This window comes from Piliocolobus tephrosceles, chromosome 1, assembly GCF_002776525.5.
Source record: "Piliocolobus tephrosceles isolate RC106 chromosome 1, ASM277652v3, whole genome shotgun sequence".
NCBI classification, from domain to species: domain Eukaryota; kingdom Metazoa; phylum Chordata; class Mammalia; order Primates; family Cercopithecidae; genus Piliocolobus; species Piliocolobus tephrosceles.
Genome location: NC_045434.1, coordinates 68118922 through 68134778, shown reverse-complemented (window position 1 = coordinate 68134778; position 15857 = coordinate 68118922). Strand labels below are relative to the sequence as shown.

The window sequence follows — 15857 nt, the reverse complement described above, 5'->3', positions numbered from 1 at the left end:
TCATCTGCACATCCCTGCACTGACCCTGGGTTAGGTCCTGAGAAAGCAGAGGCTGTGACGTTGCATCTGCCCTTGAAGCCCTCCAAGGACAGAAGAAATAAGGAACAAAAATGATCGGTTACAATATCCCGCTGACAAGTACCACAAACAGAGATTCCGACAAAGAACTGGTAGAGCCTAGGTGGCGGGTAGCTAACAATTTCTGAGGTGTCTGTGCTGATTACACAGAGAAGAAATCATCTCAGCTGGTCTTGAAGAAAGAGGCATTTTCTAGATGAAGGAGATTAAAGAATTTCCCGGTATCACAAAAGTTCTAGAATGGTTAGCAATTAACTGTAGCTGAAGCGAAATTAAGGGAATAAGCCAGTCATTTGCCTGTTTGCCCAGATCCATCCCTACTCTTGCTCTGCTTAGGTCTGCACCATGAGGTAGGGTGAAATTTGATGCCACAAACTGTTTTCCAGGCTCCCTGGCTTCTGGCAAGGTTCAGCCAATGACAGGCACTGGGGTGGGGAGAGGGGGAAGCCAGGGGACCTCTCCCCCATCCCTGGGTGCTGAGCAGCATCTCAACAGTGACCGGTGTTCCTCCATGGCTCTAATGACACCAGCTGGCCCCTCTCTCTGTGGATGGGCTGCTAGAAGCCAAACTGTCCATTTCTCAGCTCTGCTCAGGTCTCACTGGCAGTGTTGGTCAACCGCCTAATACCCACTTGAGCAGCATGGGAAGGATACAAATATGTTATTCCCCAAACCCACCCAAGGCCCACCAATGGGTCCTGGGCTTAAAGAGGAGAGACTGTGGCTGGTGGTAAAGAAAAGTTAGAATATTTAATCCCAAGATGCAGTGACCCAATGGGTCTCTTGAATCCATATCCTGGGTGGGTTCCAGATGCTGTCCTGCTAGGATAGGCAGTTCTCTCTCAAGGTCATGGCTGGCCTTGAATCCTGTGATTCTGTTCTTCCAGGAAGAACAGTTACTACAAGGAAGCAAAAAAAAAAAAAGGAAGGGGGGCGGGGCTGGGCACAGTGGCTCACGCCTGTAATCCCAACACTTTGGGACGCCGAGGCAGGAAGATTGCTTGAGCTCAGGAGTATGAGACCAGTCTGGGCAACCATGGCAAAACCCCATCTCTACAAAAATTACAAAAATTAGTTGGCCAGGTGCAGTGGCTCATGCTTGTAATCCCAGCACTTTGGGAGGCTGAGGTGGGCAGATCACCTGAGATTGGGAGTTTGAGAGCAGCCTGACCAACATGGAGAAACCCTGTCTCTACTAAGAATACAAAATTAGCTGGGTGTGGTGGTGCATGCCTGTAATCCCAGCTACTCGGGAGGCTGAGGCAGGAGAATCGCTTGAACCCGGGAGGCTGCGGTGAGCCGAGGTTGCACCATTGCACTCCAGACTGAGCAACAAGAGCAAAATTATGTCTCAAAATAAATAAATAAACAAATAAATAAAATTAGCAGGGTGTGGTGGTACATGCCTATAGTCCCAGCTACTTGGGGGGCTGTGGCAGGAGGATCGCTTGGGCCTGGGAGGTCAAGGTTGCAGTGAGCTGTGTTCATTGTTCACGCCACTGCACTTCAGCCTGGGCGACAGAAAAAGACCCTAAGTCAAAAAAGGAAGGAGGAGAAAGCACTTTATCTGTTAGGCTATCCTCCTGGCACAAAGGAGAACTGAAATGGTCTCACAGTTTTTCCAAAGCTTCTGTCTGTGATGGCCCGGAGAGGTCTTCCCTCAAAAATTGCAGAAGAAACCCCTTTAACCAGGCAGGTCAAAGATGAAGGCCTTGGAGAAAGGGAGAACCAATAAGGCCATTTTCCATTGCACCTAATAAGGCCGGGAGCTCATGCAGAGACCAGGTGACACCACAACAACCAGAAAACATGTGACCGCAGTCCACCGACGCACCGTCCTTGCCCCAGCATGACTGGCTTTGATGTCTTAGAGGCAGAGATAAGCGTATGTTTTCTTTGCTTTTCCTTACGCCTTCACAGAAGAACGTTGTCTTGGGAACAGGACAAAGAATGATGTGAGTATAATTTTAATTACTTTAAAGAGAACTGTGACTTCTCTCCAAGTTGTCAGGAAACCGCTGGTTCCCCATTCTCCTGGTGGTACAGCAAGCACTGTTGGTGAGTAGATGGGAGCGCAAAGGCTGAAGGGTATCCCTTTTCCCCCAACCCTCCAGGCTGCACACCCATGCTGACATGGCCGAAGCTGCTGCTGCCTCAAGTCAGTTACACTTACAGAGATGCCTTTAGTGGAACTCTTCTTGGAACCATGTAGAGTCGACCTGACTCCAGGTGGTACTTTTAAGGTATCCAGGAGACCTTTAGATTTGCTTTTAGAAACTAGACCAAGAGGAAAAAATAACAAAGAAAGCTCTACTGATCTTCCCACACAGCAGCTTTCTCCACTAGGAAGCCTTGTTCAACTCCGGTGCGCTCGGCCCCCATCCTTGGCTCCAGCTCTGTAACAGTCCCCACTGCTACCTAGGGACAGCTCCTCGAGCTCCTCAAGGGCGGGGCTATCCTCCTTAGTCCCCAGGCCAGAGTACCCAATAACCCAGATGACTCAATAATCAATGTGGAAACTCAGAGTTAGTGTGAGGCCACAGTGGGAAAGGGCCATGAAGACAATCTAGGAGAGTTCCGATTGAGGCGGAAGGCAAGGGAAGGGTATTCAAGGAAGTGAATGGAGCCTACTGAGGCTATGTCCAAGCACAGAGACAGCTAATTTATATGCATTAGCTCATTTTAACCCCTCAGCCAGGTGTGTTGGCTAAAGCCTGTAATCCCAGCCATTCAGGAGGCTGCGGTGGGAGGATTGCTTGAGCCCAGGAGGTCAAGGCTACAGTGAGCTATCATGGCGCCACTGCACTCCAGCATAGGAGACAGGGTAATATATGATATATATATATATATATATATCATATAATCATTATTCCCCATTTTTTTAAATGAGGAAATGGAGGCCTAGTGAGTTCCTACTTCCAGGTAGTGGTGGAGGCCCACAGGGGATGAGGAGCTGGGGTTCCTCCCTCCCCCTCCCAGGTTCCGAGAGTCAGCATGGCATGGCAATTACCACCATGGACTCTGGAGTAGACTTGCCTGGATTCAAATCCTGCCCATATACCTTCATAGCCATGTGACCTTAGGCAAATTACTTGGTCTCTATGCTTCTCTGTTTCTTCATCTGTAAAATGAAATGCTGGACAGGACATAGAAGAAAGGGAACCCTCGTACAGTGTTGGTAGGAATGTAGATTAGTACAGCCACTATGAAGAATGGTATGGAGGTTCCTCAGAAAAATAAAAACAGAACTATATATGATCCAGCAATCCCACTGCTGGGTATATATTCAAAAGAAAGGAAATCAGAATATTGAAGAGACATCTGCACTCTCATGTTTACTGCAGCACTGAAGAACCAAGATTTGGAAGCAACCTAAGCATCTATCAACAGATGAATGGATACAGAACATGTGGTAAATATACACAATATTCAGCCATAGAAAAGAACAAGATCCCATCACTTGGAACAACATAGACAGAACTACAGAAAATTATGTTAAGTGAAATAAGCTAGGCCAGAAAGACAAGCTTCACATGTTCTTGTTTGTGGGAGTTAAAAATTAAAACAATTGAACTTACGGAGACAGAGAGTAGAAGGATGATTACTAGAGGCTGAGAAGAATAGTTGTGGGGTTGGGGAAGTGTTGGGGAGAAGAAGTAGGGATGATTAATGGGTACAAAAATATAGTCAGAATAACTATATAGAATACAATCTAGTATTTGATAACAGGGTAACTATAGTAGTCAACAAGAGTTTATTGTACATTTAAAAATAACTAAAAGAATTGGGATGACTGTAACACAAAGAAATGATAGATGCTTAAGATAATGGATACCCCATTTACCCTGATGGGATTATTATGCATTGTATGCCCATATCAAAATATCTCATGTAGCCCATATATACCTAATACACACCCATAAAAATAAAAAAGTAGGACTTATCAAACTTCAAAAAAAAAGAAAAATATAAAAAAAAATGGTGATAAAACGATAACAGTAGCTACCACATAGAACTTCTGAAGATTAAATAAGTCAATACCATATACATCAAGGGTTGGCCCATCACATGTTTTGTAAATAAAGTTTTATTAGAACACAGCCATGTTCATTCACTTACACATTGTCTATGGCTGTTTATGTGCTACCACAGAGGATCTGAGCAGTTGCCCCAAAGACCATATGGCCCACAAGGCCTCAAACACATAGTTACTACCTGGTTCTTTACAGAAAAAGTTTGCTGACCCCTCTATGCGTGAAGAGCTTATAGTGGTAGTACACAGAGGTGTCATAAGGGCTATTATTATTAATAAGGACTTGTCCCTGAGTGTCTCCATCAACGTCCCCCACTCTGAGATAACCTGACTGCCTGACATGCTATTTGCCTTCTCATTTCACCCAATTTTGAATTCATGGTTACACTGGGCTATCTCGCACTAAACATTTATTGATTCAGTCACTTTTTGTAAATCATTTCTTTGCTGGGAAACTACCATAGGCAGACACTGATGAGGAAACAAAAATGCAGCACACAGGCCCAAATTCCCCATCTGCTGGAGCTCCCACCCATTCTCCATCCTCAGCCCGGCAATGCCCCATCTACCTCTTCTCCCCCTACCCCTCTTCTCCTTCCCATTCCCGGCTCTAGAGCAGTGCCCGATGGAAACACACCTCCCAGGTGGCAGCCACAGACCTGTGTCCTTTATCAGATCCCATCAGCGCCTCTCTGAAGCCTTCCTGGCCCTCCCAAGCTCATCTGTACTCTACCTGGAATAAGTTGGCAGGCCCAAATCATACGGGGATGTGGTATATGAGGCCATATGTAGTCTGGGAAAGCATATTATGTTAGTTCGATGATCTAAACTGTAATCACATCATTTGCTGACTAGTTTCTCTTAAATCACTGACCTCCTGCTCTTTATGTGACATTTGGCACTTCCTTCTTGAAACTCCCTGATCCCTTGGCCCTAGGGTTCTGTATTTGTTGCTTCTCTTCCCAGCTCTGAACCACACCTCTTGGTGGCTCCTTGCCAGCATTCCACTCCTACAGGGTTCCCCAAGGCTAGGTCAGCCTTCTGCCCTTTGTTCTTGACTCAGCTCAAGAACTTCTCCTCGTTGGAAAGGCTTCTCTTCATTGGAAAGGCTGCCTACTGCCAGCTCAACTGCATTCCCAAATGGGGGTGGGTGTGCCCACTGCATGGAGCTATGGGGCTGTCATCTCAGACTCACACTTCTCTCCCCCTTCCCCCTTCCTGATCATCCTCCTTGCTTACAAAGAAGGTACAAAGAGGCCAGGAGCGGTGGCTCACTGTTGGGGTGATCAGACCCAATACCAGGTCATGGGGGTGACAAAGGCCAGCAGAGTCAAAGGATTGAGAAAAAGACCATTTGAGAGATAAAGGTGGGACACCAAGAAGTCATCCCAATTGTGGAGGCTGGGACGTCCCCGAGCGCTGGGAGCCCAGGCTATTTATTGGTAATCCAACAGAGAAACAGGTGGTGAGAATGTGGAGGTCAAAAGGACACGTTGCATTAAGCACATGATTTACAGCTGTGATGGTTTAGCATTTATATGGAACATGTTCTGCTACTTGAGATAATGGGAATAGGAGCCTAGGAGGGCTAGAAGCAAGGAGCCAGCAAGTCTAGACATATTCCCAAGGACATTATGCAAGCCCTGCCTCAGTTTCCCTCCCAACACTCAGCTTTTTCCCAACAGCTCATGCCTATAATCCCCGCACTTTGGGAGGCTGAGGTGGGTGGATCACCTGAGGTCAGGAGTTCGAGAGCAGCCTGGCCAACATGACGAAACCCCATCTCTACTAAAAATACAAAAATACTAAAAAAAAAACTAAAAAAAAATATTAAAAAAATAAAAAATAAATAGGTGCGTGGTGACATGCACCTATAATCCCAGCTGCTCAGGAGGCTGAGGCAGGAGAATCAGTTGAACCTGGGAGGCGGGAGTTGCAGTGAGCCAAGATTGCGCCACTGCACTTCAGCCTGGGCAACAGAGCAAGACTCCGTCTCAAAAAACAAAAACAAAGATAAGTACGAAGAGCACAAACACTCGTAAAGTGAATGAAGCTGCAGTGACCCCTCGAGCTTGGATGCACAGCCAACAGACAACGGTTTAGATTTAGCTTGGAATTCAGAAACATTTTCAAATGAGGACTGAGCCCAGGCTTTACCCAGCCCCACCCTCCAGGGCCTAAGGGTACTCTGAAGAAAGGGGAGAAACCTGAGACCACCCTAGACGGGCTACAGAACAGAAGTACCAATGAGTATTTAGAAACCGTGGCATGACCTTTTGGTAACTTTTAGCTACCAAAGGTCAACATCATTCTAGCGGTGCCCCGCCTTCCCACAAATGCTCATTCACAGCTGCCTTTGTGTAAGTTTACATTTCCAAAGCTGACCACAGACGTATGACTTACTGCCAGCTGCCTACTGCCCAGAGCTAGGAGGGCTGTGGCTGGGGTACGTGTTGTGAGAGGCACACAGGGCAATCCCCTCCCGCCTGGCGGCAAGGCCAGCTCTGGTCCAGTCCATGGAGGAAGCGGACGAGAGACCCTTCCTGGGGTGGGCTACCCCAGATACACCCCAGGCACACTCTAGGTGCCCAGCCCACATACAGGCAGGCATCCTAGAGTGTGACTTGAAAAATGCAGCCTTCAGGCTGTTGGGACTCATGGGCCTGATCAGGGCAACAGAAGAGGGAGAGCAGGTAGGGAGCCCAGAGAGGAGATCCAAGAGAAGTAGGTAGAACTGGGGGAGTGGATTCCCCCACCCTCTCCACCCCCCACCCCACAACTGAGCCTGTCAGCTCTGGAAGGACTTAAGGGAACAGCTACCCAAGTGTTGCACTGTTTCACAGCAGAACTTACCAAACCAAATTTCATGCAGAAACATCAATAAATAAAAGAGCATACAGAATACCTGCTCTGGTGGAAGCAGGGCCTGTTGGGTTTGCTACGATCCCCAGGCCTCTGGCAGCTCTTCTGGTTAGTCCTAGGAGATTCACAGTTTGGTTTCTCAAGATAATGATGATAACAATAATGATAATAATAAAACCTGACATGTACTAGTAATTTCCAGCCTGCACTTTTACATACAATATCATACACAGTTCCACACTAACCTTGTGGCAATACTGCTATCCTCATCATATTCCCAGTGAAGAGTCCGAGGCCTCAAGTTCTTAAACAACTTTCCCCAAATCACACAGCTAGTGCATGGGAACAGGGATTTGAACACAGACTTTCCAACTCCAAAGCCAGTGCTCCTCACTCTGTGTCACAGCTGGGAGAAAATGCACCACATCGCAGCCAACAACAAACAGGAGGGCTTGATGGCAGGAAGTACCACTTACTGGTTAGAGACCAGCTCTGGGGCCAGACTGCTGGGGTTCAACCCCTTCTGCCATTCACTTACCTGTGTTACCCCTTCCTCATCTAGAAAATGGGACAATATGGGAGGCCGAAGCAGGTGGATTGTCTGAGGTCAGGAGTTCGAGACCAGTCTGGGCAACATGGAGAAACCCTGTCTCTACTAAAAATTACCTGAGCATGGTGGCGCACACCTGTAATCCCAGCTACTTGGGAGACTGAGGCAGGAGAATCACTTGAACCCAGGAGATGGAGGTTTCAGTGAGCCAAGACTGCACCATTGCACTCCAGCCTGGGTGACAAAGTGAGACTCTTGTCTCAAAAAAAAAAAAAAAAAAAAGACAATAATGGTACCTGCTACAAAGGCTTGGAGTTAAGATTAAATGAGTAAATCCACGTAAATTATTATCACACAATTCCTGGCACGTAAATAAGCACTGAATCACCATGCATGTCCACCCTGCCCTCCTAGCCAGCTTTATTCAGTGCCAGTCACATGCAAAGGCTGCGCCTTATTGTATTATGGGAGTGGAGGAGAGTGGGTTACCAGGTAGCTCCTGTCCCCAAGAATTTTTCAGTCAAGGTAGGGATCATGTATATGCATATGCACAAAACTACAGCAGCAGCTCTCTGAGCAGTCAGGGCCCCAGATGCTCTGCTAAGAATCTGTTCTAGAAAATGATGCAAATGCTGGCTTGGACATCTTACCCCAGAGGAAGGGGGTCCGTTTGTTATAATGTGATACTGATTAATACACTTCAGTATCATGATCTCTCAGTAGCAACTAGAATCTCATTTTCTAGCAAATTCCCAGGCTAGATTCTACAGCTCATGACAGCATGAGGAGCACCACTCAGATCACCGTGGCAGCTTCCAGGTCACCTTCTCTTATCTCTTGGAGCTTCAGGATGGTGCTGGACCTGCTCTCTTCTATCTGCACTCATTCTCTGGGTGAGCACGTCCTACCTCCTGGCCTTACCAGCTATGGCTGACAATGCCCTGATTTCTATCTGTAATCTGGACCTCTCCCCTGAGCCCCAGACACACTCCACTGTTTAGTCGATGCCTCCACATTGAATAGGCATCACAAACTTAACACATCCAATCCCCATCCAACCTGCTCCTCCCATAGCCTTCCTCCATCTCAGTGAAATGGTACCACCAATCACAGCGTCGCTTGGACCAAAAATTTTGGAGTGATCCTTGGGTCCTCTCTTACTCTCTATCTCACAACACCAAATCCCATGGGATCTTCCTTCCCAACATATCCTCCCCTCTGCCTCCTCACCACTGTCAACATAACCACTCTGGCCTAAGCTGCCATCATCCCCCCAATGGTTACTGCATCAATCTCCTAGCTGGTCTCTTGCTCTGCCTTGCTCCTTTACAGCCCATTCACAACCCAGCAGCCAGAGTGATGCTTTTAAAAACAGAAGCTTGTCTCTGCTGCTCCTCTGCTCCAATGGCCCCATTGCACTCTGGGTAGAAGCCAGTGACCTTGGAGGTCACGGCCCTCTGTTTCTCTGCCCCTCCATTCTGTGTCCTCACTTCCTAGAGACTTCCCCCTTATCTACTCACTCTGGCAACACTGGCCTTGCTTCTTCTTGAACAGCAGAAGAGGCTTCTGCTTGCTTTTCCCCTGCCTGGAATACTCTTCACCCTGATATCTGAAGAGCTTGTTCCTTCACTTTAGGAATCTGCTCAAATGTTATCTCACAAGGGAGGCCTTTGCTGACCTCCCTACATGGAAAACGCAACATCCCTGGCAGACCCATCTTCTACTGCATTTTCCTCCCATGCACTTATTACTGCCTAACATATTACTTGTTCATGTCTTTACTCTCTGTCTTCCCCTATCAGAATAGAATATAAGCTCCATCACACCAGGGATTGTTTCTTTGGGTACTGAGGTCCCAATACATAAAACAGTGCACATGGCCGGGTGCAGTGGCTCACGCATGTAATCCCAGCACTTTGGAAGGTCAAGGCAAACAGATCAGTTGAGGTCTGGAGGTCTGGAGTTTGAGACCAGCCTGGCCAACATGGTGAAATCCGTCTCTACCAAAAATACAAAAATTAGCCAGGCATGGTGGCGTATGCCTGTAATCTCTGACACACTAATGTGAGCTAGCCTCTGGGTGAGGTGCTAAGCGGGAAGCTTTAGCACAAGGGTATCAGGCACCTGGGAAAGGGGGAAATGCTGAGAAAAATGTATATAGGTAGGCCAGCCAACAATTCAATGCAACCAACATTTATGGGGCCCTCAGTTAGGTGCCAGGCATTGTACAAGGTGCTAGAGATCTAAAATCCCATTTGCCAGAGTCCTTTTCTAGAGACTTCATCGTGCCAACACAGTAACAGCACAAAGCCAGCTTTTCTCTCTCAGCTCACTCTGTTCAATGTTGATTTTAAACCTTTCTCTCCTCCACAAACCTTGACCACTCCCTCCAGTCTCACCAGGAAACTCTACTTCCTACTGCACAGCAAAAAAAAAAAACAAAAAACAAAAAAACCAGAGATCATCAGACCAGACCACCTCTACTTCCTGCCACCACACCTGCAAATCTCCCTGCATGGGGCCCCTGCTCTGCCCCTTCCCTGCCAGGGTGGCGGCAGAGGTGACCTCTGAATTAGGCCAATCTCCCCACCTGTCCTCCACCTCTCCTGGATTCCTGGTCTTTTTGCCACTCCTCATATGAACAGAGAACCTTCCTCCCTTACAGCCTTCACCCTAAGGCTGGGTCTCCCTTTCCTGAAGCTGTTGTCTCTGCCGGAAACATCTTTCCCTCTCTCGCCTCCTCTTGCTGAGCTAAACACATTCAAGCCCAGATGAAGCCTCACACATGCAGCTATGCCTCTGTGTGCCTCCTCCGTCAAGTTAGGGTCCCCCCGACTTACGATACGCCCTTTAACCACCTATACTTCTCCTTAACAACACTTGCCAGGAATGTAAATAATTGTTTATGTAATTAATTATCTGTTCAACAATAGTCTTCCCCAGCATGGAGAAAGCAGTGCTGGAATTGTGTCTTATATTTTTTAAGGTGCAGACACAGAGCAAGCACTCAAATATCTGACTCAATTAACAGTTGCCACTTGGGGTGCCACAATGTTCTAGATACCACAGGAGTTGTACATAGGCTGTCCCACTTAATCCACACAGCAGCCCACATTTGTAGATACTCATTGTATTATTCATATTCATATTTTACAGATCAGGAACCCAAAGCTAGGGGGATGACACAATGTGTTGGAGGTACCACAGCTGGTAACTGCTGGGTAGGGATTCAGGCTTGTCTGCTGTCAAAGCCACCATGTCATACTCACATCTTACTCTCCACAGCTCACTCACTGCCTTAGATAAAGGAGGTGTTCAATCATGAGGGATGGATGGAATGACCAAATACATCATTTTCTTTGGTCTTTAGTCACCATTGAGACCTACAAGCAAGAATTATAATCCCTCTTTTCCCAATGAGGAAAATGGAGGGGTTCAAAGGGCCACACAGCAGTAGGAGGCCATGCTGGGCTGAAACCCTTTGCAAATTGCCCTTTGTATAGGGCAATTTTCTCTACAACATAACTATAGTTAGGCACTGAGAGGACAGAACAGATGAGATTATGAAGAAAAGCTGTGCAGAGACAAGTTAACACAGCAAGCCTGAGACTGCTATCTTTAGAAAGTTCTGCTCGCAAGGATGGCCCCTGGCTGGTGTCTGGAACATGGATTTCAGTAAGGCTCCCACCACCTGAACTGCTAAGAGTGGCTCACTGTGCTTAAACTGTCTAGGTAAACAATGTGTTTTGTTTTGTTTTGAGATGGAGTCTCGCTCTGTAGCCCAGGCTGGAGTGCAGTGGTGCGATCTCGGCTCACTGCAACCTCTGCCTCCTGAGTTCAAGTGATTCTCCTGCCTCAGCCTCCCAAGTAGCTGGGACTACGGGTGCGTGCCACCAAGACCCACTAATTCTTTGTATTTTTTAGTAAAGACAGGGTTTCACCATGTTAGCCAGGATGGTCTTGATCTCCTGACCTTGTGATCCGCCCGCCTTGGTCTCCCAAAGTGCTGGGATTACAGGCGTGAGCCATCATGCCTGGCCAATGTGTTTTATGCGGAACACCTGTTTTTCTTCTGGAGTCTGGAATTTTGACATGTGCTAGATGAAGTATCTACATGACCAGCCCTCAGTAAAAACCCTGGGCACTGAGTCTCTAATGGGCTTCCCTGGTAGACAGTGCTTCACACCTGCTGTCACAATGCACTGCTGGAGAAATTCAGCACATCCTGTGTGATTCCCCCTCGGAAGTCCTTTGCAGAGTCTTTTCCAAGACTCTTGGAAGCTTGTACCTGGTCTCCCCTGGACTTTGCCCCATAAGCCTTTTCCCTTTGCTCATTTTGCTTTGTATCCTTTTGCTGAAATGAATCATAGCTGTGAGTATGACCATCTGCTGGACGCTGAATCCTATAAGTCCTCTTAGCAAATCACTGAACCTGGGGATGGTCTTGGGGACCCCCAACACAGAAGCCTAACAAGAGATGAATTTTGAATTTGTTTTGAAAAGAGTGGCAGGGGTGTGGATTAATGGATTTGAACAGGAGGCATTCTAGGCAGGAGAAATGATGTAAGAAAAAGTAGGCATAGGCAAGTCAGGTGTAGAAAGGCCTACAGGTCTTTAGGCCAGGTACGGTGGCTTATACCTGTAATCCCAGCACTTTGGGAGGCCGAGGTGGGCAGATCACTTGAGGCCAGGTGTTGAGACCAGCCTGGCTAACATGGTGAAACCCCACCTCTACTAAAAATACAAAAATTAGCCAGGCCTGGTGGTGGGCACCTGTAATCTCAGCTACTCGGAGGGCTGAGGTGAGAGACTTGCTTGAACCCGGGAGACAGAGATTGCAGTGACCCGAGATTGCACCGCTGCACTCCAGCCTGAGTGACAGAGCAAGGACCTATCTCAAAAAAACAAAACAAGGCCAGGCACGGTGGCTCATGCCTGTAATCCTAGCACTTTGGGAGGCCGATGGGGATGGATCGCCTGAGGTCGGGAGTTCAAGGCCAGCCTGGCCAGCATGGTGAAACCCTATTTCTACTAAAAATACAAAACAGCCAGGCGTGGTGGCAGGCCCCTGTAATCCTAGCTACTCCAGAAGCTGAGGCAGGAGAATTGCTTGAACCTGGGAGGCGGAAGTTGCAGTGAGTCAAGTTGGCACCACTGCACTCCAGCCTGGGCGACAGAGCAAGACTCCATCTCAAAACAAAACAATATAACAACAAAAAAGAAGGGCCTAGAGCTATTTAACAAGGCTTGAACAGAAATGATGATGAGAAAATCCAGCACTACTGTTATGAGGTAGAAGAGATGAGGGCTAGAGAGGTCCACTTGTTAGGAAGATCCAGTGTAAGTGAAGTGAAAGTGAACCACCTAGTCATACATAGACCCTATGGGAACTGTTAGTATCAAGGAAGTGGGGAAAGAACTTAGCCTCTGGCTGTCCATAGCTAATACATGGCAATAAATGTCTCTAAGGGAGGTCTGTGGGAATGATACAGAGAATTTGAGGCAACATCCCAAAGTACTGGTTTTTGAAATAAAACATCTTAACATAAAGAAATCAGTCTGCTCCCAAATAATCTACTTCCCATTCATTAAGGGTGACTAAAGTGTTCTTCATCTTTTTAAAACATCTTTGCTTAAGTCTAATATTCCCCCTCCATTTCTCCTATCTACCCCTCTCACTCCCTAGTGAGTTATTCCTGGAATAACTCCACCCAATGTTTTAATCACTTCTTTCATTCTGCATCTGCTTAGCATATAAGCCTTTGCTTTATATTAAATTATTCTGCCTTTAACCCAAGGAGGCATGGTAAGTTTTCCTAGGTTGCATCATAGATATCAACCCAACCTCTACCTCAGAAATCCTAAAATCATGAAGACAGAAGAGCGACCTTCATGCCTGCTGCTTATCTTAAACCCATCCACCTCCCTCCATCCTCCAGGGTCAAGGGTCTCCCTAACAGAAGCATTAGAACACAGCCTGGCTGTTCTAAGCCATCCACCTTAGTACAGGAGAATAGAAAGGGCTCTGGGTGGTGGCTTTGCATCAAGTCAACCTCATCTTGCTGTGCCTTCACATTGGATCCTGCTAAAGTAACTGGTCTGCTCCTGGCGATCAAGTCAGAGCTTGTATTTTTGTTTCCCAGATCTGTTTTATTTTTTTCCTGTGTTGGCTCTCTGCCAAGCACTATTCTTCCTCCAAAGCTGCCGCCTGCACTGCCCACAAGTACTGAAAATTGGACTCCTGCCCTTGAAACCTGGACCATAGGGCCCCAGCCTCTGAGGCTGCCTGCCCCCTCTGCCTGCCAAGGACTCATCCCCACCTTATCCCCACCATACCTGTCCCATCCCAGCTTCCCTACCCCGGCCCCTGAGGTCTGCCTGGTTTAGAGATGGCAAAGTGGCAGCAATAGGCTAGTTTAAATGATGGTCTACTCGCCCAGGCACAGTGGCTCACACCTGTAATCCCAGCACTTTGGGAGGCCAAGGCATGCGGATCACCTGAGGTCAGGAGTTTGAGACCAGCCTGCCCAACATGGCGAAACCCTGTCTCTACTAAAAATGCAAAAAATTAGCCAGCCGTGGTGGCGGGCGCCTGTAATCCCAACTACTTGGGAGGCTGAGGCAGGAGAATTGCTTGAACCCGGGAGGCAGAGGTTGCAGTGAACTGAGATTGTGCCACTGCACTGCAGTCTGGGTGACAAGAGTGAAACTCCATCCCCCCCCCCCAAAAAAAAAAAAAAAAAAAAGATGGTCTATTCTGACACACAGCAATTCTTCTGCTAATTTTTAATTTAAATTTGATGCCTTTAGGCTGGGCATGCATTTTCCAGCTCCCCAGAAACCCCACAATGCTCTACAGCTATTAACCACACGGAAGGAGAAAACCAGTTTTACTGAATATCTGCCAGACTCCACGTTCTGTGTATATATTGACTCATTTAATCTTTCCAGCAACCCCAAGTGGCACACATTACTATTTCTATTTACCAGTGGGAATACAGACACTATAGAAGTTGGGCAACTTGCTCAGATTATATAACTACAACCAGCAAATCATAAACCCAGATTTGAACCCAGGCCCACCAGATTCTGAAGTCTACACTGTTTCTACTACACCATCATTGAAAGTAGCAGGTCTTGACCAGGCTATGTATTAGGGAGGCCCCTCTGCAGTAGTGTGAAAAGAAAAATTGAATACAGATGGACCTGGGGCAGGAAAACGAGTCAATGCTTAATTAAGGTTGCCCAGGAAAGAGTCCCTGTGGCCCTGAACTGGGAATAGATAGATCCGGACTGGCTGAGGGGGACAGGATAAAGGTGACTGAGGAATAGCAGCGATTTCTGCAACAGTTAGAGAGAACACAGAGAAAGAGGCGACCCGGGACGAATGTCTAAGGTGCTCCTAAAACAGCATGGGGAAGATTCCGAATACTGCAAATCATAATGGTGAAGAGAACTGGGTGAGGGATGGAAATTTGATCAGCCTTTCCCTAAGAGTGTTGGTTTAAGTCTTGGGAATGGCCAAGGGCTCAAGGAAAGAAGCACAGAGAATTGAAATCCAGCCTGAGGACCCAGGCTTGGCTCCATACCTGCATTTGCAGGAGAGGAAGATAAGAAGCTGGACATCAAGGAAGGGAATGCTGGTGGGGGCGGTGTAGCAACCTCCAAGGAGGTAAGTAATAGCTGTAGCGTGGGCTGGTATGGGCTGGTGACTGAGGAGTACCAGGTCCTGGAAACCTACACAGAGCAATCAGAGCAGCACAGCAGGTGCACGGTGCCAAGCGAGCAGCGAGTGCAAGAGCTGGCCACTCTTTCCAGAAGCTTGTCAGTGAAAGAAAGAGAAGAGGGACTGGGGAAACATGGAGTCTTCTTATTAACAGAAAACTCAGCTTGTAGGGGAGGGAAGAAGTCTGTGGGAGGGAGGGAGGGAACCTGCCTCAGAGGGAGGAGGAGAGAGCTGACTTGGGAGTGTAGATGGAGAACGTGCTTTCGCCTTGATCTGGAGGACAGCACTTTCTCCTTGAGAGGAAAAAAAAAAAAAAAAACGCCATGGGAAAAAATTCAGGAATGTTCTGAATTGCTAAGGAGGGAAGCTGATGGAGCCTGTGGTGTCAAGAAATCAGACATGGGGCTCTGCTGAAAGTAAGTGAGATGGCAGCCCTCGCTCCACACAGATATCCTGGGAGGGCAGTCACTGGGCTTTGTCACTTAATACTGGGTCTCTAAGACCTGCATGTCACATGGATACTGCACAGTGTACAGACCATTTGCATATATACTGCTTTTGCTACAGCACGATCCAAGCATGCATCACTGCCTGCCTCCAGGTACAAA

At 47.5% G+C, this 15857-nt stretch overlaps 1 protein-coding gene across 5 annotated transcripts in view; it reads right to left on the bottom strand.

Annotated features, from left to right (window-relative positions):
- The window catches only part of TRAF5 (TNF receptor associated factor 5), a 48173-nt gene that overhangs the window by 28839 nt on the left and 3477 nt on the right, over positions 1 to 15857 (bottom strand). Inside the window, exon 1 of one of the 5 annotated variants that reach the window (XM_023198304.3) lies at positions 2054 to 2069. The exons of 3 other annotated variants lie outside the window; for them this stretch is intronic. Coding sequence is in view for 1 of the 2 variants with exons in the window: in XM_023198299.2 (XP_023054067.1) it covers positions 1913 to 1929 (17 nt within the window). In the remaining variant the exon portion in view is untranslated. Of the gene's footprint in view, positions 1 to 1912; positions 1930 to 2053; positions 2070 to 15857 lie in introns of those variants that run through there. One more of the 5 variants, XM_023198299.2, reaches the window with a different exon arrangement.